A 27,732-nucleotide genomic window follows, 5' to 3' on the forward strand; every position below is an offset into this window, starting at 1 on the left:
CTAATCAGAGAAATGACTAGTCGCCCAGATAAACTCAACAGTTATAGTTGTGCTAAGTGCTGTCAAATGCTATAAGATCATGTGACATGGGAATCCCCTGTGAGGGATCAGAGACGACCTCTCTTTAGGCTAAAATAGTAGGTGTTGGGGGAGCGTAATGGAAGGTCATTTAAGCAGCTAGATCAGCAAGTGTTAAGGCCCCGAGGAAGGAGCTCAGCTCCTTTGGGGTTCTGAAAGGAAGCATGCAGGAAAGCAGAGTTGGGAGAGATGAGGCCGGAGATGGAGCGGGGGGCCACGTCCTACTAGGCCATAATTAGTATTTCGAATTTTATCCTAAGAGCAGTAAGGAGTGTTTGAAGGATTAGGGTTGTAACCTGGAAGTTATAAGGTCCATTTAAAAGGAGGCGTTCCAGTTGTTGTGTTGATAATGAATTGCTGTAAAGATGAGGCTGGAGGACTCAGAATGGAAACCAGGAGACTGCTTAGGAGATTTTTGAAATATTCCAGGTGGTGGTGGTAGCGACTTGATCTGGAATAATGACAATGGAGATGGAGAGAAATAGGTTGATTCCGGATCTGTTTTTGAAGTTTAATTGATAAGACTTGGTGACAGATTGGATATTGGGAATGAGAGAAGAGGCGGTGTCAAGGGGGAATTCCCTGATTTTGGAAGGTCCATTTACTGAGATGGGGAAGAAAGAACAAATTGCGGGTAGAGGAAGGAATTAAGTGTTCGATTTTAAACATGTAGCACCTGTAAAACCTTCAGTGTGAATAGCAGGAGGCAGACACCTGTAAGAAGGCAGGGCTAGAGGTACAGATTTGATAGCTGTCAGCAAACAAGTGAAAGCCACATGAATGGTTGAGATCCTGGTGGAGAGACTATATAGAGAGAAGAGCAGGATATGGCCCTGAGGATCTCCCACATCAAGAGATCAGTTAGAAGAAGATGAGCTGGAGGAGAAGCAAGGGAGGAAGTGCAGTGTTTGTAGAAGCCAAGAAGCCCCTTTCAGGAGAGGGGAGTAATTTACTTAAGTCCATGCTGATTGGCCCTATAAGACGTCTACCAAGTTTGGTTGGATTTGGCCACTTGGATGTGGATAGAAGAGAATGGATGGAAGGTAGGAAGTGGAGGTGGCTGTCATAAGAATAGTATTTGCTAGAGCTGTGCTTTCAACAATATGATAGCCACTAGCCATGGGTGACTGTTTAGATTTAAATTTATTAAAATTAAATAAAATATAAAATTTTACCTTTGTTGCTTTAGTCACATTTCAGGTGCTCAGTAGCAACATGTGGCCTTGACCAGTGTGTTGGGCTGCATAGACATGACCGTTTCCATCACTGCAGGGAGTTCTCTCGGATAGCACTCTTCGTGGGAGAGCTCTTAAAAATGATCTAGTAGGGAAAGGAATTGTTAGGAGAGAGGCACTCTTCCTCCAAAGTAACAGTAGAAAAGTTGCAGATCCAGATTTTGTGATGGGACAGTGAGGGAGCTATCTGGTTTCTGGTTTTGTCAATGAAATTAGAAAAATGGCCAAGAGTGAGAGGAGAATGGAGATGTAATGAAATAATCATGGGAAAGAGGGCAAGAATGAATTTACCACAGAAATGTAAAAACATGGTAGGCAGAATTTAGTGTCTGCCTATGGATTTACCCTGGTTATATGATTTTCCTCCAGAAACACTCAACTGGAGAGCTGTATTAAAGGACAGTCATATGGCAGGCGTTCAGCGACTGGAGCTGCGTGTGAGGGCTTAGATTAATACTGCTGAATTGGAACCCTTAGGGAGATGTAAAACTAATGGGGCTCAGCATGATGAATCCAATCCAGGACATGAATTGAGAAATGCATTGTCTGGTCCTGCGGTAATACATCATTATCCCTTTACATAGGAATCATTGTGATTCCGCCTCAGAAATACTCGTGTGTGAGGCTCATCATAATCATTTGAAGAATTTGTGTGCAGGAGGTTGTTGTTTCCTCTACTTTCATGGTTAGTCTTGTCAATTTCAGTCTCAGCAGCTGCCAATTTGCTAAATCTTGCCTGTCCTCTGAAACATGCTTAAATCTGTTTATGTAACACAAGGGGTTGAGATTGTATGATGTGTTACGGCATCAGTACCGAGTACTTTAATCAGAACCGTAAAAAGAAATGTTCGAATTTTTAAACTGAAGAGTAATTGTGCGGATGTTCCATCGATGCACGTGTAGTTCACTGTTATTATACATCCCATATAAACTCTTCGCTTTTATTAGTTATGAAATTCTTTTGAGGTATCCCTCATTTATGGGGTATTAAGTAGGGAAACAGCAGCTACTTGCTGACGCCTTTAGGAGGAGAATCCCTCTTCTCGTGGATTGTTCCCATTCTTACTCACGTGAATTCCCATTACTGTCAGATGATTCATCTAGCTTTTGAGGTTTCCCACCGAAAGATTTCCTTCCGCCCCTCCTATGTCTCACCAATCTCTCTTTTAATATTCCTCACTGTGGACTTACGCTTTAACCAAGAGAACCGTGGTCCTCCTTAATCACACCATGTTTCTCTTTAATCACACCATGTCTGCCCTCCTTCCTGCCCTTCTTGTCTTTCTTTTTAAAGACTGTTGAATCAAAACTCTCCTTTTTTCACACAACCTTCCCTCTTTACCCAACTTCTAAGCTCACCTCTGCTCATTACTGTACTTTCTGGAAATTCCTTTATCACTTGTAGGGCATGTCCTTGCTCAGAGTGTTTTGGCTTTCTGATTTGCATGTAAATTTCCATATGAATCTTTAAACAAAAAAAAAGTCTGTTAGTGATGTCACTGCCTCTGCCTGCAAACTTTCTTCTCTTCTTCCACAGCCTTTGCTTCTTCTACTTTTCTGTCTAGAGTGCCTTTCTCTCCTATCTAACTGCCTAAGCCCTTCCTGTTCTTTAAGACTACTGAAATTCTTGCATCTCATCTAAGACCTTTTCTGGTCATCTCCAGCCAGATGTACTCCTCCCCTTTCATATTTTTAGTGTTCCCAGATGTGCCCCATAGAAGCAGCTCTTATAAAATAGGTGTGTCTTTCTCTCCTACACACACGCACGCACGTACGCACACACACACAGTGCCTGGTATAGAACAAGCACTCCGTAAAGGATATTGAACTGACCTAATCCCACTGCCTTCATCTCTTTACTGCCCATTTTCTTATTTACCAATTTCCTGCTGTCTGGCTTCTGCCTTACGTACTATATTGAAATTATTTCTCTAAATTGCTGGGGATTGAATTCCACGGCCTTTTATCAATCTGTATTCTTTTCAACTTTCTTCTCTTTCATGAAGCTCTGGTTTCCCAGCCTCGTGATGCTGTCATACTGCTTCTTCTCTCCACTCCCAGTTCTCTGACCGCTCCGTCTTCCTTCCCTGTCACCTTACCCCCAATGGGGCTGCTCCCCAGGGCTCAACTGTCCCTCCTGCCCTCTGTCTCTGCGCTCCCCGCTGTGTCTTTCAGGGGATGCTCAGTCCATGATTGTGCTCAGCCCAGTGCTGAGCTCCAGGTCCACACTCTAGATTTTGGTAGGTCGTTTCCACTTGGGAACATTGCTCAAGCACTTGCATTCTTTAAATCCCCAGGCCTAAGCCACATGTGTATTGCCCAGTCTTTCGTCTTCTTGATATCCACATCTGTCAGTTACTGCATCCTTCCATACTTGCTTTCTAGTGCCTCCATTCTTGCCTGTTTTTATAGCTGGACACAGCTCCACTGGGCTCCCAGCCTAGATGGTTCCCACTTCCATCTATCTGATTTGTTCACATCCGATCAGCTTAGGCACCTTGATGGCTTTGCTGTCTCATTTGGAGAGGTTGGTGGTTTGTCTCCACCTGCAGAACAGAGTCTAAGCATCCTCTGTCTTATTAGAAGACCGTCCAGATCCCAGTGCCTCCCTTTTCAGTGCCGCCTCTCAACCTCTGCCACCCTCCCTACAACCTGAGGCCCCTGGACGCGCCCAGCATGACTGAGCCTGGGCCTTGGCTCACGTAGACCTTCTTACGTGTCCTCTCTGCCTCTTACAGTCTTACCCTGCATTCGGGATAAGGCTTTCACAACCCATCTCTTCTCCTCCGTGGACTCTCCCTAGACCTCCCCCAGCTCCCTCCTCAGAACAGTTGTGGCGCTTACCACTGTACTCTTTCCCTTACACCCGTCACACCGCCTTGTCTTAACCTGTGACCTTTACGAGGGTGTTTCTTTTACAGGTATGAGTTTTTCTCCCTTGTGGTGGACACACCTTTACCTCCTCCTCCACAGTATGTACACCCCTGTGATGTCCAGGTGGCATTTTTCTGCCTGACAGTTCCTGGAGTTTGCGGGCATGGCCTAGTCACTAGGGCATGGCGTAGTGCACCCATTTGGGGATTTCCTGTTGGCAGGGGTAGAGCCTAAGCCTCCTCCCTTTCAGCTCATCGAAGGGATGGGAAACAGACAAGAGACCCAGCTCTAGCCCTCTTTCCATTCCTCATTATTAGTACTCTGACACTTAAGGGCAGATCAGTATGGATAATTTTTTTCCTTTACTTGTCACTGCAGTAATACATTTGCAGTTCTTTCAGTTAAGAGAGCCAGGCACATTCCTTCCTGGGTGTATCTAGTATTTGGATCTTGCTTTCAAAATGTAGTGGAAAAAAGAGTATCACCTAATGTACTATAACACACTCTCTCACTACAGACTTAAAATTTTATCTTAACCCAGTTTTTAACTGTGAATGTGTCACAGTTCTCGAGATACATGGCAGTTTTGAAATGTTTTAAACTAAGCTGTCCTTATCTTAGTATTAAAAGCACTCTTTCAGATTTGATCACTGCAGGGAAGAGGTAAGGGTACCAGAATGTATGTCTATGCTTGGGTGACTCAGATGGAATTTCACCAAACATCTCATCCCTAAGTCACTCCTCAGCTGGGAAGGAGCATAGACAATTCATCCCAGAGCGTGATTCTTTTTGAAAAATTAGAAGCGCCTAAGAATAGGGACCTAACATGAAAGTGTGTGCTTACCATATTTCTCCACAGGCTGCTGGTACCATACTACTCAACCTGAAGATGCTGTGATTCTGTGCTACTGCAGTAGTCGGATTGCATTGATGAAAATGATACAATAAGACTTATGAAATAAATATTGCTCCAAATACGGAAGGATCATCTCTGGGAGGTTGTCTCCAGCGTTCCGTTAAAATTTGGTCAGAGTGTCTTAGGTTCATTACAAGTGTCCTCTCTCAGTAAAAACCTGCTAGATTGCCAGGACTGGTGCCCTCCCCTTGGCTGTATGGGAGACAACCATGTTGGCTGTATCCAGCTCTTCCTCTTCTGAGCCTGAGGACTTGAGCAGGAAGAATGGGTGATGAAGGGGATAAAGGCCCTTCCAGAATTTGGAAACCAATGCCACAGTTTGCTGCAGCCCCGTAGCCTGGAGCCTGCAGTCTCCCCTTTCCCTTGTCCTTCCTCAGGGGTTGTTTAGCTGCTCAGCCAGTCCCTCTGCTCTCTCTGCATCTGGACTGATCTGGCCCATAACGCTTCCCTTTCTTGTCCAGGAGTCCCCTCGAATTCTGGTAGGTTCTTCAGCTTCTCAGTATCTTTCTACCTTCCCCGTCTTATTCCAGTTCCTACTGTCTCCCTCCTGCCTCCGAAACTGGGCATTGATCTAAGGCCAAATTATCCAGTTTTCGCCTTCTTGGCCATATGAAGTAGGAAACAGTAGCGTGGTTACTTAGCGAAGGCAGCCCCTAAGTAGGAAAGTGATGAAGGCTGAAGAGTAATGTTGGCACCAGCTGAAAGTCGGCACCATAGCCCTCCTACCAAGACAGAGCAACCAGAAACCTGTCTCAACATTCGTTTATTGTTGACAGGTCTGCAAGTGGGCATCTGGCCTCTGATTATTTTCTAGGGATTCCCTACTTAACTCAAAGAGTTTGTAAACTCTTACCATACGCAACTACTCCCACCCCGCCAAACCAAGCTTGTGTTGGCAAATGTCATGAACACAAGCACTGAACTTTGCTCTGAGAGAAAGCAGAGGCATCTAGAAGGCTTGGAGTAACCAGGTTGCGGGTGTATTCATATACCCAAGGTCTCAAGAGGTCTCTCCTCTCCATCTTGGAGTGTGTCTCTATAGTTTAGATACAATGGACAGATCTTCCTGCTGGCTTGAAAGTTACTTCAAGCGAATCCTAAGGCCAGTCTTCCCCTCCTGTTCACTGGTGATGAATGTCCTCTTGTCTGGAACACTGTATGTTCAGTTCCTGTTCCATTCAAAACGAGAGCTCTGTTTAGCACTTTGTTTATAGCTCAGCATTCTCATTATAAGACTTCGTGTACACCTCTGTCTCTCCCTACTAGAGTGGGAGCCAGCAGAAGGCAAGGATCACATCTTATTCAGCACCTACCGTAGTGATGCCATGTAATGAGTGCTTGATAAATGTCTGTGACTTAATAATATTTGTTGTCGGAGTAGCTGCGTAGATGAAAGAATGAATGAACCAGCTCTCATATTTTCTATCCTTAGACCAATTTTAGTGAACATTCTAAAGTAGCAGGATAGGGGAAATGGAAATAACTCCCAAAGCCTCATAGGTAAAATAATGTAACTTTTAATTTGTGTTGGCATGAGTTCAATGTATTATATAGATACATATATTTAAAGGAAAAGAAATCCAAGGGTGATGCATTGTGTATGCTCAAGATTAACATTTTCTAAGTTGTCTAATTAAAGTGACTTTACAAAGTCAGAGATTTGTCATGCTTTTCTTTAATAATAATAATGATGGTGATGATGATGATGATGCTTCTCCTGGCCTTGAAGTCTTATTGAGATATTTCAAGTAAAAATAAATTGGTGTGTATTAAGATGACTTGGTCTCATTCACACACTGATACAGCCTTTGGAGATTCAAATTTAATGTTTGGCCCTAGACATGTCTTCATTCGTGGCTTGTAGGTCTTTTGATGGGACAGAGAAAACACTCCCAGTATTTCAGTTCTTATAACCAAGGCCCACTTCTGTGAGCTGTGATTTAATTTTGTTCCTACTATGTGCGTGGCAGGAGGTGACGTTTATGCTCCAGATACTTTGTATAAACTGCTGCTCTCAGGCACCTTTAAAGCAAAGAGCTGCATTGTTAACTTACTAGTGCCCATTTTTATTACAGTGTTATTACTTGACATTTATTAAGCAATAACAGCACACCAGGCATTGTTAAAGAAGAAAGGGAGAGGGAAGGATGGCTTATACTTCTCTAAATTAAGGGTCACCCAGACTAAAGTGCAGTATGTTAGGTGTAGAATTTTACCTAACGAGAGGACTTTGTGTGAGCTTGAGAAAATAACACCTCTTGAGTATTTGGTTTTGTCCTAAAGTAAGTGTGATGGGAAGTTGATTTCGAGTTCTTCCAGGTTGAGTTAATGTTTTTTTTGTTTGTTTGTTTGTTTGTTTTTGCGGTACGCGGGCCTCTCACTGTTGTGGCCTCTCCCATTGCGGAGCAACAGGCTCTGGATGCGCAGGCTCAGCGGCCATGGCTCACGGGCGCAGGCGCTCCACGGCATGTGGGATCTTCCTGGACCGGGGCACGAACCCGTGTCCCCTGCATCGGCAGGCAGACTCTCAACCACTGTACCACCAGGGAAGCCCCTGAGTTAATGTTGACATCAATTATGTTCTGTGTCCCCAAACTCTATATAGTTATTGCTGCTTATCCCAGATATCCTTTGTGTAAGTAATAATTTTATTTTTTTTATTTTTTGGCCATGTGGCATGTGAGATCTTAGTTCCCCAACCAGGGATCAAACCAGTACCCCTTGCAGTGGAAGCGTGGAGTCTTAACCACTGGACCGCCAGGGAAGTCCCAGTAACAGTTATTTTATCTCCCTTTTTAGAGATATAAACCTTGCTGCACATAGCCCAGATATGGCAAGGGTACCATGATACAGTGGAAGATGAAAGTTAGCCAACCTCTCGAGGTCACGAGATTTTAAGAAAGTGTATTTACAAAACAAAACAGTTGGGGCCCTTGTTCTTTGGAGATGCAGCAGAAGATGGCCCCATTTTTCTAAGTTTAGACCCTTGGTGGGACGAGCCCATGTAGCAGAATCCCACGCAGGGTATGGTGAAATTGGCAAGATACCATGAGGGTTCTCTAAGAAGAGCGGGGCAAGAGCTGCCTCCTCAGGAAAGGAAACCAGGCACTGGGGAGTCCTGTAGTGCTGAGGTGTATTGTCCACTAAGCAAGAAGGCAGAGTCATCCAGCCCCCACCAGTTTCATGTGGTCACGCGTTACTAGGTTCCCACTCTCTTGCTAGGTTTTTCCTAATGCCCCCATCATTTCCGGGTACCCAATATTACTGAATAAGGAAGAAAAATATATTGCAAAATTGGAAAGTTTTTCATTCACCTTATATCCTGGCGTGTTTGTGCTCATATACTTAGGGCATGGGAGGCCTATTGGTTTAAGAACAGTGTACCTGTGTGCGTAGAGCACTGTATTTGTTCATATCATCTTGGATAGGTGACCAGAGGTCCCATCTTTGGGATTGTCCTGGTTTTAGGACTTTTACTCAGGATCCTAAAACCTGGGGGAAGACTGATAATGCTTTCCCCTCCCTCCTTGCATATCACCCGCCTCCTGTGGATTCAGAGGACTGAGTTGTGATACTGATTCCTTTTTCTAAAGTCACCGGTTCCCGTGAAAGATGCATTGTTGCAACCTGTTAAAAGATCAGAATCTCCTCCCCAACCCCCCGAAAAAATGAGAATTCCCCTTGTAGCGCCAACCATTCTCGTATCCACCCTGCACTCAACGAATGATTTTTGTGTCCGAGAGCGTTAGGAATTGTGGCTGCTCACTGATGGTCATTACATGACTTCTTGAGCCTTCCGAGTGGTATGAGGAGGGCTATCTCCACACTTTTCTCCCTTCTGTGAAATTACCTCATTATCCTTTTTGTTTATATTAGAACTAAAATGATGGGTAAGTAGTTTTCTCGAAATATAAAGCTCAGACCCACCTCAAAGAAGTTTCTAAGACATGAAAGTAGGAGAGGCAGCAGCAAAACCAACAGATAGCTCTAAAACAGATAACTAAGTAGAAATGTATTATACTAGAGTCTTTTTTCTTTTCTTTTTGGCTGCATTGGGTCTTCGTTGCTGCGCGCGGGCTTTCTCTAACTGCGGCGAGCGGGGGCTACTCTTTGTTGTGGTGCGTGGGCTTCTCATTGCGGTGGCTTCTCTTTTGCGGAGCACGGGCTCAGTTGTTATGGCTCGTGGGCTCTAGAGAGCAGGCTCAGTAGTTGTGGTGCACAGGCTCAGTTGCTCCATGGCATGTGGGATCTTCCCGGACCAGGGCTCTAACCCGTGTCCCCAGCATTGGCAGGCGGATTCTTAACCACTGCGCCACCAGGGAAACCCAATACTAGAATCTTAAGAAGAGAGTTCTGAATACTGCTTATTTATCTCAGCGTCATTTTTACCAAAACATCTTCATTTCTCTTTGACCAATTAATTCAACTTATAGGAAACTCTACAAAGGAAATCATCGTAGTGATAATTTTTGTCCATCACCATGGTGTTTTAAGCACTTAAAAATTAGAAACAGCCTAAATATGTATCTTTATTCTTTTCTGTTATTTTTTTTCCCCGAAGTTTCTACATTGATCTGTCAGTGTTATGAGAAGAATACTTGGATGTATTTTATTAGCTGTCTTTTAAGTGAATATTAACATTAAACATTGGCAAAAAAATTGTTTTACTGGCTACAGAATACCTACCAGGAATGCTTCTTTGGGTGTTGTTCTCTATCCAGATCTTTGGTCTCCAGTTCTGCCATTGAATACCGTCAACGACCTCCTTGGCCCGAAGTACCACTGTGGGATGAGGTGGGGTAGGGCGTGAAGGGCAGAGGGCCAGCTTCTAGTGCTGGTGGGAGGAGGGAAGAGACAGGGAGCCACGTATAGAGTACAGAAAGGAAAAGCAACGGGAGGAGACAAGTGGTGGGATCCATCAAAAGTCCCCAATAATTTCAAGTCCACTAAACTGGATTTTTTCTTATTTTTGAGCAATATATATTTCTGTGTATCAACTTTATTCCACCCGTTCCTTTTTGGTAAGTATGTTTTTGGACAACTATTCTATCTCTCACTTCTTTATTATGGTTTTAAGTTCCCCAGATATTTCATCTTTCTCTTAACATTTGTCATTCACCATTTCTTTTTTTTAATCTTTTCATACAAAGATAGTAAATTGTTTAAATGTCTCTTGCTGCTGAGATTTAATTTTCCTTCTTGGGTATCTTGAAATTCTGCCTTTTGTTATTTTTACCTAATGGTGGCTTTTTCCATCAGCAGGAATGAAAGCAGTCAATAAAAATCAATTGTTGACTCAATGACTATATGGAGGGTTGACCATAATGCATATTGGAAATGTCTTTGAATCCCTTTTCCTGAATGGAAGGTGCCATGCTTGGGTTTTATGGCCTCCTAATGTTAGACAGTAATCTCATTTAGCATTTTCCCAAAGTGAAAACAGTGCATTAGGGCAGCATAACAGCATTGCAGATCAATACAGAGACAGAGCTTTGCCCTTACGGATTAATCCAAGCAGAATGTACCAGAGTCTAGTCCAGGAACTGGAAGACAATTATGTTGATTTCCACCCCTCTTTCCTCCATTCTACCATCTAATCATCAATACAGGTTGAAATGTGTACAAAAAGGATTTCTGAAAATGTCTGCGTTTGCGTGCACACACGCACTCTCACTCACACAGAACAGACTACCATACAGAAAATAAAGGGCCCTGGAAGTGAGTAGTATTGATTTGTGGTGGTAAAAGTATATTTTGACACCTTTCAAATTATGAATAACTCATGGACTTTAACTTGCATGACTAAATAGCTCAACCCAGGGTAAATGCTTACATATAACTTAAATTACCTCTTTCTAAGGAGTCCATAGTATTAGATGAATGAATCCCATTGTGAAGAGACTTTTTAGAAGGAAAAACAACCACAGCATCTTCCTTGTGATGAGCACTGTGTGGGAGCTCATTCTTTATGGTCTTTTGCTGTGTGTTAATGGGGAGGGGCTGCATATCTGGTCGGGTTGCTTCTAGCCTTCTCTCCCATCTTCTTTCCCCCTGTTTTAAATCTAAGGTATATTGGAGGGACGATGGTCCTCCACACTAGGATAGCATGTAACCCTGCTTTCTCATGAACTGTTAAAGGCATTCATCATATATTTGCTGGGTTCAGCTAACCTGATGCTTGATCTTATGTTATTTAGTCCAGGAGTGTGTCTTGCTATAGTCAGTTAGTCGTAGCTGTGCTTCTACCCTTCGAAACACAGCTGACTCTTTTTAGATACTGATGTTCATGGTAGGGGATCAGGGAAGTCTGTGTCCAGAGACATTCACAGACATCTGAACTTCAAAACCTTAAAGCGAGTTGAAACTCCTGGGATTGGATTTAAATTCTGTTCTTAGGTGTTTGGCCAAACAGTAAGGTAATGAATGAAAGAGTACAAGCAATGTTATCTCTGTGTCTACTTTTTTAGAGGGTAGTAGGAAGTAAATCCCCTTAGCGGCCAGTAACGTGGCTTGCATTTCAGTTTTCTATTCTAGCAAAATATGTATACTAGCTTAGTGTGTTGGATAAAAGCAATGAGGAGACAGATTGTCAGCCAGGGGTTTCCTTATTGATGAGAAATATTTCTCCCGTGTTCTCTAGGGGTTTTTCAGAACTCATCAATTTAAAATAATGCTATTTCATGATTACTATGGAAATAACAAATTTAAATTCCAAGAGAAGAACTGATAAGAGGCTGGAACCTTTTGTATTAAGCAAAACTAATTTGAAAAAAAATGAATCCCTAGATTAAAGTGATAGTAATATATATGTTTTTCTGTGTATTTAGTCCTTATATTCCAAGTTCCTCTACCATTGTAACAAGAATATTTCATTTTTGTTTGCATAATCCATTTGGTTTATTTTATTATTATCATTTTTCAAGTGTATATTATGAGCTTTTTGGAAGCATTTATGTTTAGTAGTGCATATTCACTGAAAGCACTCTAACTAAAATCGAGATTTGTAAGTATAACTAGTAAAATTTTAGCTCAAGGAATTAAATTTTCTCTCCACGCATTTGTATTCTCAACAATTTATTGCATGACTTCTATAAGAGGGATCCATGTCGATAGCTGAGATAACAAAGGAAATAAGATGCAGACCTTACTTGGGATTTGCATGCCAGTAAATTGCAGTAGACTGTAGTGTAGTGCATGGTAAAGGAAGTTAATACAGGTTAGGGGGTCACCATAAAGGGAATGATAGACTCTGCTGTGGTTGGAGAGAGCTCTAGTGAAAGCCGTATAGAGGAGGTTGCACTTCAATACTTAGCTCAAGTATTGAAAGATGGGTAGGTATTTTCCAGATACATAGAACTGGGTGAGGCTTGGGTGCAGAGCATTTCCAAAATCAAGAGCAGTGGAGACAAGACGTGAAGGGACGTGTAAGAACCAAACCCTGTACATGGTCTGGTTGAGGCAAAAGACTAGGCAGGAACCTGATCCAAAAGGACCTGCCTGTTGACCATGTATTTTATTTGGAAAGCAGATATTGTCTAGACTTACTACTAGAAAGAACCTTCTGGGAGGTAGGAGTGGAGGGTGAACGTTAAGAGACAGAGAGACCCGTGAAGGTCATTGCTTGAATCCAGGATATAAATGATTAGGAATTAATGTAATGACAGTGAGTATGGAGAAAGGACTGGACTGCAGGATATCAAGCTTTGTGACCAACTGGAGGTGGGAACGGAAGAGAACATTGGGGCTCCCAGGTTCCTGAGTTAGCTGGCTGGGCTGAAGAGTAATTGGCCCCACTCACATGGTCACGTTTGAGGTAGGGTGGGAATGCTGCCCTGTCCAGAGAGGCTCGCAGTGGTGTCAATTAATAGAACTAATTTCATAGAAATCACTTATCTTTTTTTTTTTAACATCTTTATTGGAGTATAACTGCTTTACAATGTTGTGTTAGTTTCTGCTGTATAACAAGAAATCACTTAATCTTGTGTGATATCTTTCTTTAAAGGTCAAAGAAAATTATTGTTCTTAAACTTTTTTGTTTAAGAACAACTTTTTGGGGGGGGCGTTGTAACACTTATATCTTAGTTGATGTTTTATATATTTTTTTAGCCTTGTTCTTTATTCCGGTTGAAGACCATTTGTCTCAGTGGTCCCTGTTTTTGTTTCCAGGCGGTATGAGTGTCATCCCATCTGTGCCGATCTGCAGGCCCAAATTCTCCAGTGTTACCGCCAGAACACCCAGCAGACCCTCAGCTGCTCCACTCTGGCCAGTCAGTACAAGCAGTGCGTCAATCAGGCCAAACAGGTGGGTGTACAAACCAGGAGCGAACTAGGGCAGCAGAGGAATAAAAAGCCCAACGTCATGGGCACTGGGAAGGACTCAGTAGGCTAATGTGTATGAAAAAGCTTTTTAAACCAAACTAGTCGTCATCAAGAATTGCTGTCATGAGTTGGTTAAGTTTTAATCACCTTTCATCCAGGTGGCTGAAGGAAGAGTCCGTTGTCTCCTTGTGTTCCACTTGCAGAAAAAAAAGGTTTTACGTAAAGAATACCTTTTCTAGTTGCTTTGAACTTTTGTCCTCTACTTTATAATTGTGTCCTCAAGGTCATTGCCCCATATTTCTGGGCCAGTACTCAAAGCCAGCAAAGAGGAAGGATACATGTTAAGGGGCCAACAGCTTCAAGTCCATAAACAGCAAGTAGTCATGCAGAGATTCTGGTTTAAAAAAACGAAAGGCAAACACAAAACTAAAATAAAAACCCACCATGGAAGCACCATTCAGTCTTCTGCCAGTTGGTAGAGTCCAGTCAATTGGGCAGGGAAAGACAGGCCAGACATGGATCTAGGAAGCAATTTCCATCGCTTCTGTGTACCATAGCCATACTCTTCTCATGACCCTTCATATCAGAATAATATGATGATCACGGGACGTGTGTTTTCTCTAATTTGTGTACTTTAGAAAGCTAATGATAAACGCTGAAGTAAATTATCAATTCTGGCAGGTCACGTAATTGCCTATCATTTAACTGATTTTGTTGGGTATAGATTGTTCTGAGAGATGGAAATTGTTGGAAACCTTGGTTCTTTCTGCTGACAAATTCCCTAGACTTGACCTTCTAACCCAACTAAATCTAGTGTTTGAATTACACAGCATGCCTTCCTGCAGTCTAATTTGCTGTAGTTATAATAATCCCAGTTAGGATAAATTTCTAACACTCTGTGAATATCTGATGGGAGGGTAGTGTTGTCTGGATATCTGGAAAATAACAACACTAGCAGAAAACATAGAACCAAGATTTATTAAAAGCCTGTGTTGTCTTTAAAAGCCGTGTGGCTCAAGGCTTTTTTCTTTTTTTTTTTTCCCTCCTTAGCATTTATCTTTTATTTTTTCTATTTTTTAACATCTTTATTGGATGTTTAAAATGGTGTGTTAGTTTCTGCTGTATAACAAAGTGAATCAGCTGTACATATACATATATCCCCTCCCCCTTGTGTCTCCCTTGCACCCTACCTATCCCACCCCTCTAGGTCGTCACAAAAGGCTTCTTTCTTTTTCTTGTTTATACGGCACTTGCCTAACTCTTAGTAGTGTGCCAGGGATACCTTTCTTTTAAGATCTTTGGTAGAAGTAGTGTTACTGATGTTAAGTTAGTACATTTTATTTGTTAAAAACAGCTTCTGATATGTTCTTAACAATCTCCAACCTTCAATTTTAATACTGACTGAAACAGGTGGAACCTGTAAGTTGGGCTCATGGGTTTTTCTAGCTGATGTTAGTTCTGTATTAAGGCGGGGGTGGTAGTGCACATAATGGCGGAGACAAAGTGCGTGTTTTGACACTGGTGTCTTGTAACATAGGTGCCTGTGTCCACAGTGATTTGTACCGTTACCGAAGTAGCACCTGCAAGGGTGTCTGGAGTATTGACTTCATCCTGATGGTCTGGGTTGTGTTGAACTGTCTACACACAGCCCCATGAGACCAATAGCATACATTTACAGAGCAAAACAAGAGTTATTTAACTTGTGACAAAATCAAGCATGCTACATGGTGCAACAGAGTTTGAATTGGGCAAATCTGAGTTTGTATCCAAGCTCTTTTATTGGCTCTGTAACCTTGGGCCTTGATTTTTCTCATCTGTTAAGTGAGGTAATGTAATTTGCAGTGTTGTGAGGATTCCATTTCTATAAAGTATTCAATAAGTCTAAATTTTTTTCCTTCTTTCCTCACTTGCCTTATTCTGTGCTGAAACCAGCTTAAACAAATCGGCCAAAAGCGTCAAATTATTACTAGTGATTCCAAAGGGGACCTCCCGTCCTCCCCTCCCCACCCGACCCCCCTGCCCATCTGCAGCATAATTTAATATTTTCAATGAGTATGTTTCAGGTGACTATTGTTTTTACAACTGTTACATTCAAATATTAGAGTATATAACAGCAGCTGATATGAAAAAGATATGTCCACAAGACCTTATTTTAAACCTACGATAGGCAGCATTGAAATGGGAAGTAACCAAGAAAGAGTAACACCTTGTATGTCTGTAGATTTAGATTTCGAGGTCATTTCACGTCCATTCTCTTACTTGTTTTTTATGACAACCTGAGATGTAAATAGAGATGGTTTTATTTTCACCATTTTACAGTTGAGAGAATTGAAACCCAGGGAAGTCATGATGGTAAATTTAACAACTAGACCAAGATAGACCTTGCCATAAAAACAAATTTAAAAATACATAGTGTTTGGCTTTTCAGTTGTGTGTGTGAAGGGACATCCAGTATCCACTAATACAGAAATAAGGCAGTGAGGGAAGATGTGAACGATAATCATGAAGTGAAGGGAAAAAAACCTGAAGATCAAATGAAGTAGTCATTGAGACTGAAAGTAACAGAAAGGAGGGTGGGATTATAAAGGCCATGAGCGAAGATGTAGCTTGGCGCTGCCCCATTTTAGGACCAAACCAAGATGGCCAGCGGAGGTTATGTCAGTATTTCCTGAGTAGTCACTTTTCCACTAACACCACGTTTTCCGTGTGTGTGTGTGTGTGTGTGTGTGTGTGTGTGTGTGTGTGTGAAGCTGGTCTAACCTTGTGACTCTAGCTCCGCCCCTGTTGTTAAAAGGAACTTTGGCAGGATACGTGGTCCTAATCATTTGTTGTTACAGTTCCTGACTGGTCCACAACCCCTTCTTGAGTTTCCTTGTAAAATCTAAAGAACAAGCTGGAAAGGCTGAGATACTAAACACAACAACCCATTAGGTCATGTTGTCCATTTCCGGCATAGTGCAAGAGTTTTCCCTTTGGAATAATTCCAGTAGCCAAATCCATTCCACTTTTTTAAGTGACTCATAAAATTGGGCTTTCACTGGTTCCCTTGGGGCATTGTTCTCTACAGTAATAGATTTTACTGATAGGAAAATTTCCGGATATTCCTTAGCCTTACTTTTCGTCTCTTATTCATCCACTTATTCACATCAATCTTTCTTCAGCTAGTCTTAAACAGTCCTCACGGGTCAACATGAGACATTTAGACTGTTACTTCCAGTGTATTAAGTTATGTGTTCTTCATAATGGTAAAGAAATATTCAATTGCTGTAATTATTACTTCTCAGACTTAAAAACTACTGGATAGCTATATGAGATACAGCACTTAAAAATATAGGACATTGATTGATAAACTTCTGTGCCTTTTATTTCTCATATCTGCTTAGCCTCATAGCTTTCTATAAACTCCCCAAGATTGAATTATCTGTTCTTACCATCAAAACCTGATTCCCATTCAGTCTTGCTTCACGTACGTGACAGGAGACTGGAAGGGAGGGAGCAATGGGAAGCCAGTAGTACTGGCCCACTAGTGGACCAAAATGTGCCCAAGGCTTATAAAAGGGGGGTGTGTACAAAGGGCTTGCTCCCAGATCTGCATTGCCTCTGCTCCCTGGGACACCCCACTGCCCCTCATTTACTTGCAGAATCCAGCTGCTTAGGGGTAACAATTCTAAGCATTCCAGCTCTTTCGCCAGCCCTGCTGCTATTGACAGAAAGGTTCGGAAACTGACTGGACTCTTGAACATTCTGTGCTCGCCAAAGGCGAGAGTTTGTGGGGAATGCTGGAACGTTCTAACCTAGTCATGGTGACCTGGGCTTCATTTTCTTTTTTGGTAAATTAAGGGTTTGAACTAGGTGATCCACAAGGGCCTCACAGCTGTTATTTATGGCTGATTGTACTTCTATGTCTGAGAGCAGGCCGCAGGCCCCACGAGCACCCAGGTTCCTGAGCACATTCAAGTTAAGAGACGTGGGCTGTTTGGCCCGAGCAGCATCTCTGCTCTGGTGGCGTCCAGCATTTCTGCCTCTGCTTCTTTTTTTTTTTTTAACATCTTTATTGGAGTATAATTGCTTTACAATGGTGTGTTAGTTTCTGCTTTATAACAAAGTGGATCAGTTATACATATACATATGTTCCCATATCTCCTCCCTCTTGCATCTCCCTCCCTCCCACCCTCCCCATCCCACCCATCCAGGTGGTCACAAAGCACTGAGCTGATCTCCCTGTGCTATGCGGCTGCTTCCCACTAGCTATTTTACGTTTGGTAGTGTATATATGTCCATGCCACTCTCTCACTTTGTCATAGCTTACCCTTCCCCCTCCCCGTATCCTCAAGTCCATTCTCTAGTAGGTCTGTGTCTTTATTCCTGTCTTACCCCTAGGTTCTTCATGACATTTTTTTTTTGTTAGATTCCATACATATGTGTTAGCGTACGGTATTTGTCTTTCTCTTTCTGACTTACTTCACTCTGTATGACAGACTCTAGGTCCATCCACCTCACTACAAATAACTTAATTTCGTTTCCTTTTATGGCTGAGTAATATTCCATTGTATATATGTGCCACATCTTCTTTATCCATTCATCCGATGATGGACACTTAGGTTGTTTCCATCCCCTGGCTATTGTAAATAAAGCTGCAAAAAACATTTTGATACATGACTCTTTTTGAATTACGGTTTTCTCAGGGTAGATGCCCAGTAGTGGGATTGCTGGGTCATATGGTAGTTCTATTGGTAGTTTTTTAAGGAACCTCCATACTGTTCTCCATAGTGGCTGTACCAATTCACATTCCCACTAGCAGTGCAAGAGTGTTCCCTTTTCTCCACACCCTCTCCAGCATTTATTGTTTCTAGATTTTTTGATGATGGCCATTCTGACCAGTGTGAGATGATATCTCATTGTCGTTTTGATTTGCATTTCTCTAATGATTAATGATGTTGAGCATTCTTTCATGTGTTTCTTGACCATCTGTTTATCTTCTTTGGAGAAATGTTTATTTAGGTCTTCTGCCCATTTTTGAATTAGGTTGTTTGTTTATTTGTTATTGAGCTTCAAGAGCTGCTTGTAAATTTTGGAGATTAATCCTTTGTCAGTTGCTTCATTTGAAAATATTTTCTCCCATTTTGAGGGTTGTCTTTTCATCTTGTTTATGGTTTCCTTTGCTGTGCAAAAGCTTTTAAGTTTCATTAGGTTGCATTTGTTTATTTTTGTTTTTCTTTCCATTTCTCTAGGAGATGGGTCAAAAAGGATCTTACTGTGATTTATGTCATAGAGTGTTCTGCCTGTGTTTTCCTCTAAGAGTTTGATAGTTTCTGGCCTTACATTTAGGTCTTTAATCCATTTTGAGCTTATTTTTGTGTATGGTGTTAGGGAGTGTTCTAATCTCATACTTCTACATGTACCTGTCCAGTTTTCCCAGCACCACCTATTGAAGAGGCTGTCTGTTCTCCATTGTACATTCCTGCCTCCTTTATCAAAGATAAGGTGACCATATGTGCTTGTGTTTATCTCTGGGCTTTCTATCCTGTTCCACTGATCTATATTTCTGTTTTTGTGCCAATACTGTACTGTCTTGCTTACTGTAGCTTTGTACTATAGTCTGAAGTCAGGGAGCCTGATTCCTCCAGCTCCGTTTTCAGTTCTCAAGATTGCTTTGGCTATTCGGGGTCTTTTGTGTTTCCATACAAATTGTGAAATTTTTTGTTCTAGTTCTGTGAAAAATGCCAGTGGTAGCTTGATAGGGATTGCATTGAATCTGTAGATTGCTTTGGGTAGTAGAGTCACTTTCACAATGTTGATTCTTCCAGTCCAAGAACATGGTATATCTCTCCATCTATTTGTATCATCTTTAATTTCTTTCATCAGTGTCTTATAATTTTCTGCATACAGGTCTTTTGTCTCCTTAGGTAGGTTTATTCCTAGATATTTTATTCTTTTTGTTGCAGTGGTAAATGGGAGTGTTTTCTTGATTTCACTGTCAGATTTTTCATCATTAGTGTATAGGAATGCCAAAGATTTCTGTGCATTAATTTTGTACTCTGCTACTTTACCAAATTCATTGATTGGCTCTGGTAGTTTTCTGGTAGCATCTTTAGGATTCTCTATGTAGAGTATGATGTCATCTGCAAACAGTGACAGCTTTACTTCTTCTTTTCCGATTTGGATTCCTTTTACTTCCTTTTCTTCTCTGATTGCTGTGGCTAAAACTTCCAAAACTATGTTGAATAAGAGAGGTGAGAGTGGGCAACCTTGTCTTGTTCCTGATCTTAGTGGAAATGCTTTCAGTTTTTCACCATTGAGGATGATGTGGGCTGTGGGTTTGTCATATATGGCCTTTATTATGTTGAGGAAAGTTCCCTCTGTGCCTACTTTCTTCAGGGTTTTTATCCTAAATGCGTGTTGAATTTTGTCGAAAGCTTTCTCTGCATCTATTGAGATGATCATATGGTTTTTCTCCTTCAGTTTGTTAATATGGTGTATCACGTTGATTGATTTGCATATATTGAAGAATCCTTGCATTCCTGGAATAAACCCCACTTGATCATGGTGTATGATCCTTTTAATGTGCTGTTGGATTCTGTTTGCTAGTATTTTGTTGAGGAGTTTTGCATCTATATTCATCAGTGATATTGGCCTGTAATTTTCTTTCTTTGTGACATCCTTGTCTGGTTTTGGTATCAGGGTGATGGTGGCCTTGTAGAATGAGTTTGGGAGTGTTCCTCCCTCTGCTATATTTTGGAAGAGTTTGAGAAGGATAGGTGTTAGCTCTTCTTTAATATTTGTTAGAATTCGCCTGTGAAGCCATCTGGTCCTGGGCTTTTGTTTGTTGGAAGATTTTTTTTTTTTTTTTTTTTTGCGATACACGGGCCTCTCACTGTTGTGGCCTCTCCCATTGCGGAGCACAGGCTCCGGATGCATAGGCTCAGCAGCCATGGCTCATGGGCCTAGCCGCTCCGTGGCATGTGGGATCTTCCTGGACCGGGGCACGAACCTGTGTCTCCTGCATCGGCAGGCAGACTCTCAACCACTGCGCCACCAGGGAAGCCCTGTTGGAAGATTTTTAATCACAGTTTCAATTTCAGTGCTTGTGATTGGTCTGTTCATATTTTCTATTTCTTCCTGATTCAGTCTTGGCAGGTTGTGCATTTCTAAGAAGTTGTCCATTTCTTCCAGGTTGTCCATTTTGTTGGCATAGAGTTGCTTGTAGTTATCTCTTGTGATCTTTTGTATTTCTGCAGTGTCAGTTGTTATTTCTCCTTTTTCATTTCTAATTCTATTGATTTGAGTCTTCTCCCTTGTTTTCTTGTTGAGTCTGGCTAATGGTTTATCAATTTTGTTTATCTTCTCAAAGAACCAGCTTTTAGTTTTATTGATCTTTGCTATCATTTCCTTCATTTCTTTTTCATTTATTTCTGATCTGATCTTTATGATATCTTTCCATCTGCTAACTTTGGGGTTTTTTTGCTTTAGGTGAAAGGTTAGGTTGTTTATTCTAGATGTTTCCTCTTTCTTAAGGTAGGATTGTATTGCTATAAACTTCCCCCTTAGAACTGCTTTTGCTGCATCCCATAGGTTTTTGGTCGTCGTGTCTCCATTGTCATTTGTTTCTAGGTATTTTTTGATTTCCTCTTTGATTTCTTCAGTGATCACTTCGTTATTAAGTAGTGTATTGTTTAGCCTCCATGTGTTTGTAATTTTTACAGATCTTTTCCTGTAATTGATATCTAGTCTCATAGCATTGTGGTCAGAAAAGATACTTGATACAATTTCAATTTTCTTAAATTTACCAAGGCTTGATTTGTGACCCAAGATATGATCTCTCCTGGAGAATGTTCCATGAGCACTTTAGAAAAATATGTATTCTGTTGTTTTTGGATGGAATGTCCTATAAATATCAATTAAGTCCATCTTGTTTAATGTGCCATTTAAAGCTTGTGTTTCCTTATTTATTTTCAATTTGGATGATCTGTCCGTTGGTGAAAGTGGGGTGTTAAAGTCCCCTACTATGAATGTGTTACTGTGGATTTCCCCTTTTATGGCTGTTAGTATTTGCCTTATGTATTGAGGTGCTCCTATGTCGGGTGCATAAATATTTACAATTGTTATATCTTCTTCTTGGATCGATCCCTTGATCATTATGTAGTGTCCTTCTTTGTCTCTTCTAATAGTCTTTATTTTAAAGTCTATTTTGTGTGATATGAGAATTGCTACTCCAGCTTTCTTTTGGTTTCCATTTTCATGGAATATCTTTTTCCATCCCCTTACTTTCAGTTTGTATGTGTGTGTAGGTCTGAAGTGGGTCTCTTGTAGACAGCATATATATGGGTTTTGTTTTTGTATCTATTCAGCCAGTCTGTGTCTTTTTGTGGGAGCATTTAATCCATTTACATTTAAGGTAGTTATCGATATGTATGTTCCTTTTCCCATTTTCTTAATTGTTTTGGGTTTGTTATTGTAGGTCTTTTCCTCCTCTTGTGTTTCTTGCCTAGAGAAGTTCCTTTAGCAGTTGTTGTAAAGCTGGTTTGGTGGTGCTGATCTCTCTCAGGTTTTGCTTGTCTGTAAAGGTTTTAATTTGTGCATCAAATCTGAATGAGATCCTTGCTGGGTAGAGTAATCTTGGTTGTAGGTTTTTCTTCTTCATCACTTTAAATATGTCCTGCCAGTCCCTTCTGGCTTGCAGAGTTTCTGCTGAAAGATCAGCTGTTAACCTTATGGGGATTACCCTGTGTGTTATTTGTTGTTTTTCCCTTGCTCCTTTTAATATGTTTTCTTTGTATTTAATTTTTGACAGTTTGATTAAATTGTGTCTTGGTGTGTTTCTCCTTGGATTTATCCTGTATGGGACTCTGCGTGCTTCCTGGACTTGATTAACTATTTCCTTTCCCGTATTAGGGAAAGGTTTCAACTATAATCTCTTGACATATTTTCTCAGTCCCTTTCTTTTTCTCTTCTTCTTCTGGGACCCCTATAATTCAAATGTTGGTGTGTTTAATGTTGTCCCAGAGGTCTCTGAGACAGTCCTCAGTTCTTTTCATTATTTTTTCTTTATTCTGCTCTGCAGTAGTTATTTCCACTATATTATCTTCCAGGTCACTTATACGTTCTTCTGCCTCAGTTATTCTGCTATTGATCCCATCTAGAGTATTTTTAATTTCATTTATTGTGTGTTCATCGTTGCTTGTTTCATCTTTAGTTCTTCTAGGTCCTTGTTAAATGTTTCTTGCATTTTGTCTATTCTATTTCCAGAATTTTGGATCATCTTTACTATCACTATTCTGAATTCTTTTTCAGGTAGACTGCCTATTTCTTCTTCATTTGTTAGGTCTGGTGGGTTTTATATTGCTCCTTCATCTGCTGTGTGTTTTTCTGTCTTCTCATTTTGCTTATCTTACTTTGTTTGGGGTCTTCTTTTTGCAGGCTGCAGGTTCGTAGTTCCCGTTGTTTTTGGTGTCTGTCCCCAGTGGCTAAAGTTGTTTCAATGGGTTGTGAAGGCTTCCTGGTGGAGGGGACTAGTGCCTGTGTTCTGGTGGATGAGGCTGGATCTTGTCTTTCTGGTGGGCAGGTCCACGTCTGGTGGTGTGTTTTGGGGTATCTGTGGACTTATTATGCTTTTAGGAAGCCTCTCTGCTAATGGGTGGGGTTCTGTTCCTGTCTTGCTAGTTATTTGGCATAGGGTGTCCGGCACTGTGGCTTGCTGGTCTTTGAGTGAAGCTGGGTGCTGGTGTTGAGATGGAGATCTCTGGGAGATTTTCGCCATTTGATATTATGTGGAGCTGGGAGGTCTCTTATGGACCAGTGTCCTGAAGTTGGCTCTCCCACCTCAGAGGCACAGCACTAACTCCTGGCTGCAGCACCAAGAGCCTTTTATCCACATGGCTTAGAATAAAAGGGAGAAAAAGTAGAAAGAAAGAAAGAAAGAAAGGGAGGGAAGGAGGGAGGGAGGGAGGGAAGGAGGGAGGGAGGAAGGAAGGAAGGAAGGGAAGGAAGGAAGGAAGGAAGGAAGGAAGTGAGGAAGGAAGGATAAAGTAAAATAAAGTAAGATAAAATAAAATAAAGCTATTAAAATAAAAAATAATTATTTAGAAAAAAAATTTTTTTATTAAAAAAAACGGACGGATAGAACCCTAGGACAAATGGTGAAAGCAAAGCTATACAGACAAAATCTCACACAGAAGAATACACGTACACACTCACAAAAAGAGGAAAAGGGGAAAAAATAATAAATCTTGCTCCCAAAGTCCACCTCCTCAATTTGGGATGATTCGTTGTGTACTCACGTATTCCACAGATGCAGGGTACATCAAGTTGATTGTGGATATTTAATCTGCTGCTCCTGAGGCTGCTGGGAGAGATTTCCCTTTCTCTTCTTTGTTCTCACAGCTCCCGGGGCTCAGCATAGGAGCAACTGACTCGGGGGCTCTGGCTCACTCAGGCCGGAGGGGGAAGGGGTGCAGATGTGGGGCGAGTCTGCGGCGGCAGAGGCCAGCGGGACGTTGCACCAGCCTGAGGTGCGCCGTGCGTTCTCCCAGGGAAGTTGTCGCTGGATCACGGGACCCTGGCAGTGGCGGGCTGCACAGGCTCCCAGGAGGGGAGATGTGGATAGTGACCTGTGTTCGCACACAGGCTTCTTGGTGGCGGCAGCAGCAGCCTTAGCGTCTCATGCCCGTCTCTGGGGTCCACGCTGTTAGCCGCGCCTGTGCCTCTGCTTCTTAGAGTTTGCTGTCAGCCTTAAGCTTCCCCTCCAGAAAGACAGCTGCACTTCTGATTGCTCTGCATGTTGCCTAGTCTTTCCTTGAAGCTCGTACTCCCGACAGCCCTGAGGAAGCCGGGGTGGCAGAATGAACTGGGAGTGGGTGAAAACAGTCTCTCAGTTTCTCCGAAGTCTTTGGAGTGAAAAATGGCTATCTCAGTTCTGCCTGGTAGAATGGAGCCCGCCGGCTGATAAACTGCATTAGAGAAAGCAGGCTGCGTCCCTCAGCCAGCCCTAGGCTACCCTGTACTGTGCTGGCTTCCACCCCGTGGGCCACGGACCCTTGGTGGTAAGGGATTGTGGAGATGGAGCAGGAAGCCGGATCAGAAGAGCCAAGGAAAGACCAGGACTAAAAGTGAGGGCCAGACCCAGGAGACGCCCAAGGGACAGAGGTGAGTGTGGAGGCTGTAGTCAGATGATGGAGGCCAGGTGGGCTCTGATAAACCGTAGCCGAGGGTGAAATCAGCAGGTGGGCAGTGGGGCAAGCAGCTCAGCTAAAGGAAGGACCGAAATGAGGACATCTTATAAGTGAGTCACCTCCACTTAGGTCTGTGTGCTTCCTGCTCCTCTTTGAGGAGAACAAAAAGTTACTCGACTGTAACGGGGAGCTTGGGGTCAAGACCTTGATAAATGAGGCCGGATCCTAACATGAAGTTATTCCATTCCAAGATTAGTGTACCTAACTCTTCATTTCAAAAATGTAAACGACACCTCCAGTCTGTGGTTTCCTCCAAAATAGAATACCTCAGGATCAGTCCCTGTAGAGGAATTTGCCCTGGCAGAACGTGTCAGCGTTCTTGAGGACAGTGCATTTTCTGACCCCTTGTACTCGTATTTATGCTAGACCCGGGTTCAAGTACATCCCTGTTCTTTGAGTATGAAGAGCACCTGGAAACATATTAGGAGCTGTCACTTTAGAAACCAGAATTCTTGAAAGAAAAACCTAGTGCCAGAGCAAGCTGTACTTTATTATTGTTTTCAGATGAGCTATAAATTCCATGTAAGTGGTTTCATAGACTCAGAAGCTGTTAGAGTTAGAAGGACATCAAAATCTTGTAACCTAAACACATCTTTTCACTTGGAAAAATTAACAGCGAGAGAATTTCAGTGATCTGTAGATGCGGCAGAGTCCAGACCAGGATAATGTGATGCCAGACGCAGTACGCTGTTCCCTATAACATCAGATCGCAGACATGGGTGATCCGAATCACCTGGGGAGTTTATTTAAAATGCACATGCCTGGTCCATCCCCAAGAATCGGATTCAGGTCTGAGATGGGACCTGAACATCTGAACTTCCAACAAATTCCCCAGGTACCTCTGTCCACGGAGTCTGAGAACCACAGCTCTGGAGCCCATTGGCCTGAACTGCATGAGAGGTCTTCAACCTCTCAGAGGTCCTGCCAAGGCTCCCCGCTTTCGGGAGATACGGAGCTGCTGGTCACTGCCTACCGGGTCTGAGCCACCTGCAGAGGTCTGATCAGACTCACTAGTTCCTTTCTCAACCTCGGGAACAAATCAGAAGATGTCTTGGACGGAGGGCAGGAGTCTCTGAAAAAGAAGTTCTCTTCTCCCGTCCTCTTGCCCCCACTGAAACTGTAGGTGCTCGCAGATGAGGGACCACACCCGGTTTTCCTGGGAGAAAAGCACCGGCCTGGGAGGAGAGAGGCACCAGCCGAGGAAACAGTCCCCTGACCAGCTCACAACTGTGACTGGACCCTTCCTTGGCTCTGCTGCTTCCAGTCACGCTGCTCCCCCACCCCTGGACCCACATCAGAGGCCCGCCTCCTTAAGCACATTGCTTCCGGAGGACACAGATGCCCACCTTCAGGGAGCGCCAAGATAAATCAAGAAGGTTCACTTTCTGGGAAGGCTCACGGGAGTGTGCTTCTATTGTGTCTGAAGGCTTCTTTATCATCACCACCTAATGACATTTATTAATCGCCCAGCTGGGCTGCTTATCCCCAGGAGGACGCGGGAGCGGTCCAGAAGAGCTTTCCCATCCTTCCGTGGGGCTGCCCTTCGCATTCGGAGTCACATCAACGCAAACTAAATTCCAAAGTTTAGATTTCTTACCCCAGCCTCTTGCATCATAGGAATCCTTTTCTAAACTGCTTTCTGCGGGTAATACTTGCTTTATGGCATTTTCTTTTTTTTTTTTAATCTGGGTTCAATAGAAGAAGTATTACCATGGTAATAGACTTTCATTTTTCTTAATAGGCACTTCTTTTCTGGTACTTATGCTTCAGGAGTTAGAAGTGCAGTATGTTTGTGTTTTGTCTGTTATTACAGCAAGTTGTATAAACAGTTAATTACTTGTAACTTAATTTGAATATCACACAGAGCATGTGTTGTAAGAAAAGATGAAAGTAGACCCAGGCCTAAAAACGTTAAGCTGCGTTTCCTTCAAAGTGGAAAGAATAAAGAACAGCACTTGGTGGGGGGAGGAGACAGATACTGAAAACAAAATAAGTTAGCTAATCAAATTTTCAGGTGGCCAGGAGTAGTACTTGGCGCACAGGCAAAGCATGCGTTGTGCTTCTCATAAATTGAATTTATTGATTACTTTCCCTTCTTTCTCACTTACAATCTTCTCCTTCTGTCTCTCTCACTCCCTGTTCCTCCTGGGAGGCTCCATTCTCTTCCACTCCCCACTTTTCCTGTCCCTCCTTAGTGAAAACTCAGGTATGTCAGGACGTATTTCCATTTTAGTTTTCTCCCCGTAAACCTTACCCCTGTAAGCGTTCCTTCTTCCGTACCAAACTTTACTAGGTCTTTGAAATCTTGGTAAGATGCTGGGTAAGCTCAGACAGAGACAAACACTCTGAACGATATCCTTTTTAAAAAAGACCAATTTTTATTGTCATGATGGTTGCGAGCAATCCAGGGTTGCCCTAATTCCTCTTAAATATATTGAGAGAACAAGTAGCTGACACACTGCTACGATAGTCGCCCCTCCAAGAAAGCTGTAATTCAAAAAAGTTGATGAGATTACTGTATAACAAAAATATTAGAGGAAAACAATTAAGATCGTCTTAATCAATGGAAGTGACACACAGCCTCTGGTCCCCAGGGGATCTGCTCCTGTCTGACACGGCGGGCTGCAGGTCCTTCCTTCCTCAGTGGCTGGAATCAGAGAGAGAGACTTGGGAAAAGAGCAGTGTGGGTGCCTGAACCATTCTCTCCTTTTATTAATTTACCCAGCCGTTTATGAAAGGTGTTCCTGCAGGCCCCAGTACATGAACGATGAGCAAACGCTAGGAATTTCTTTCTCCACAGTGAGTGTTAGCAGTTCCTCAAATGAAGGAAGCAATTTTGTAAATCTTCTCCCTCATTCTTTGGGGAATTTCCTATGCTAATTTATGCAGCATTAAATTTATGCAGTGTTGAAATTCAGCCCAACAACAGCGACTTACAGAACCGATACAGAGATGGTAAGAGAACCTGTAGGTAGAAACTGACTGACCCTGCCAGGCCTCAGGATCCCTCCAGCCAAAGTTCCTTAGGCCTGGATTTGGGCAGGTTTTATTGCATAGTTGTGATACAGTAAAAACACAGAAT

General features: G+C 42.3%; 1 protein-coding gene across 1 annotated transcript in view; it reads left to right on the forward strand.

Annotated features, from left to right (window-relative positions):
• CHCHD3 (coiled-coil-helix-coiled-coil-helix domain containing 3) overlaps nucleotides 1-27,732 on the forward strand; it is a 296,334-nt gene that overhangs the window by 254,235 nt on the left and 14,367 nt on the right. Inside the window, exon 7 of the mRNA XM_082662344.1 lies at nucleotides 13,270-13,405. Within this exon, the coding sequence (XP_082518470.1) occupies nucleotides 13,270-13,405 (136 nt within the window). The remainder of the gene's footprint in view (nucleotides 1-13,269; nucleotides 13,406-27,732) is intronic.

Source organism: Grampus griseus (assembly GCF_964374135.1).
Source record: "Grampus griseus genome assembly, chromosome: 9".
NCBI lineage: Eukaryota > Metazoa > Chordata > Mammalia > Artiodactyla > Delphinidae > Grampus > Grampus griseus.